This window comes from Acyrthosiphon pisum, unplaced genomic scaffold (genome assembly GCF_005508785.2).
Source record: "Acyrthosiphon pisum isolate AL4f unplaced genomic scaffold, pea_aphid_22Mar2018_4r6ur Scaffold_6795;HRSCAF=7363, whole genome shotgun sequence".
In the NCBI taxonomy this organism is placed as follows: domain Eukaryota; kingdom Metazoa; phylum Arthropoda; class Insecta; order Hemiptera; family Aphididae; genus Acyrthosiphon; species Acyrthosiphon pisum.
This window is the reverse complement of record NW_021776589.1, coordinates 7-1,457: the sequence shown is the minus strand read 5'-3', so window position 1 is coordinate 1,457 and position 1,451 is coordinate 7. Positions and strand designations below refer to the sequence as shown.

At 31.4% G+C, this 1,451-nt stretch overlaps 1 protein-coding gene across 1 annotated transcript; it reads left to right on the top strand.

Annotated features, from left to right (window-relative positions):
- The first annotated feature begins 73 nt into the window (after positions 1–73).
- On the top strand, positions 74–892 carry LOC100568682. Its single transcript, XM_003248657.4, has 2 exons — positions 74–388; positions 655–892. Exons 1-2 carry the CDS (start codon positions 221–223, stop codon positions 874–876), a joined length of 390 nt encoding a protein of 129 aa, XP_003248705.4. The 5' UTR covers positions 74–220; the 3' UTR covers positions 877–892.
- Positions 893–1,451: the final 559 nt, after the last annotated feature.

Sequence of the window (1,451 nt, the reverse complement as noted above, 5' to 3'; positions counted from 1 at the left end):
GGTTAAAAGTTTTTTGAGTTCAAATTCCTCCACTTACCAATAATATAATATTTTATCAAAAAAAAAAACGAAATGATCTGAATGTCGTGATTAATATATGGGTGTACTATAGTTTGTAAGTGTATAAACTGCCTATAAAACGATTAAAATTTATAATTTTTCAGTGGCAGAGTCTTGGAATCGACATCCAATTGGCATACTAGCGGGCAACAAATATCATATGGGTATTTATGACGAATGTGTCGACGTTAATTATCCAGTAAAGGGACAGTATTGTTTGTCCGAAATACATTTGTTTCCGCCAATGGGGAAAAATTACAGTTTTCTAAAAGGAACGGAAAACATTAACAAAGTTGGCGACAATCACGCGTGGAAAACAATACTTGGGGTACGTAGTTGTAATACTTGATATCCACTTGAGAAGTTCCTACCACCATTAACAAATATCACGAACAATTATTAGTTTATATACAGTAAGAATATTAAAACAGAATATTTCGTATAAAATATTATAACATGTTGACAAGTATTCATCATAATATTAATTGATTGCTGTGCCGTCTAAAATTGAATTTGAAAAAAGAAAAAAAGCACTCAACACATTGTATTATGCCAAAGTACTATAATAGATACGAATTGGACATTTTTTTTCAGTGGGTCGATTCTCCGGATCTAATCAAACGAAACAGTTTGAATTTAGGGATATGCATACCGGATTCTTGTTCAGCGTTAGATCTACAGACGTCGTTGCAAAATGAATTTGACAAGGTGTTTTTACCGGAGAATTTCAAAGCTGTCGTCCAAGTAGACCCGATACTCTGTACTGTGAGTGGAGATATGTATCCTTACGACATGGCGTATTTCTTAACCAGGTAATTCGACGATAACTTAAACAAAAACAATATTTTAGTTATTATGCAGTTTAGAAAAACTGAGTATTTGGATTTCCGTGAAATAAATACCTACAATTTTAGCTTAAAATATAATTATATAAAATACAATCAATTCTGGCCTCTCTGGTGAATTATACAAATACAAAAAATCAATTATTTTTTTTCGAATGAGGCAAAAAAAACACAATTAACCGGGATAAGGACAGCCTAAAGAGATGCGTCATCAATGTTGTCAATGTACGCGTACCTACATCTAGTACCTATTCTATAGTATTCAATATAATAGCAGATAGCATTGTGCCATTGGCATGTGCTGAGTGCTGATGTGTAGTAAAACAAAATATTTACGATTTACGAAATTACATTTATTTGGCAAGCATTTAAAATAATATGTCAGTTTTGCGATTATTGATAAAACTGTTTTATAATAATATTTGTTTATTCAAAACAAAGACAACGATAATAAATATGTTAGAAAATAAAATATATTCATAGCTCCAAATTCCAGACTATGACTTTGGTTTAAGTATATTATAACAGGGGCGTATTCAGCTCTTC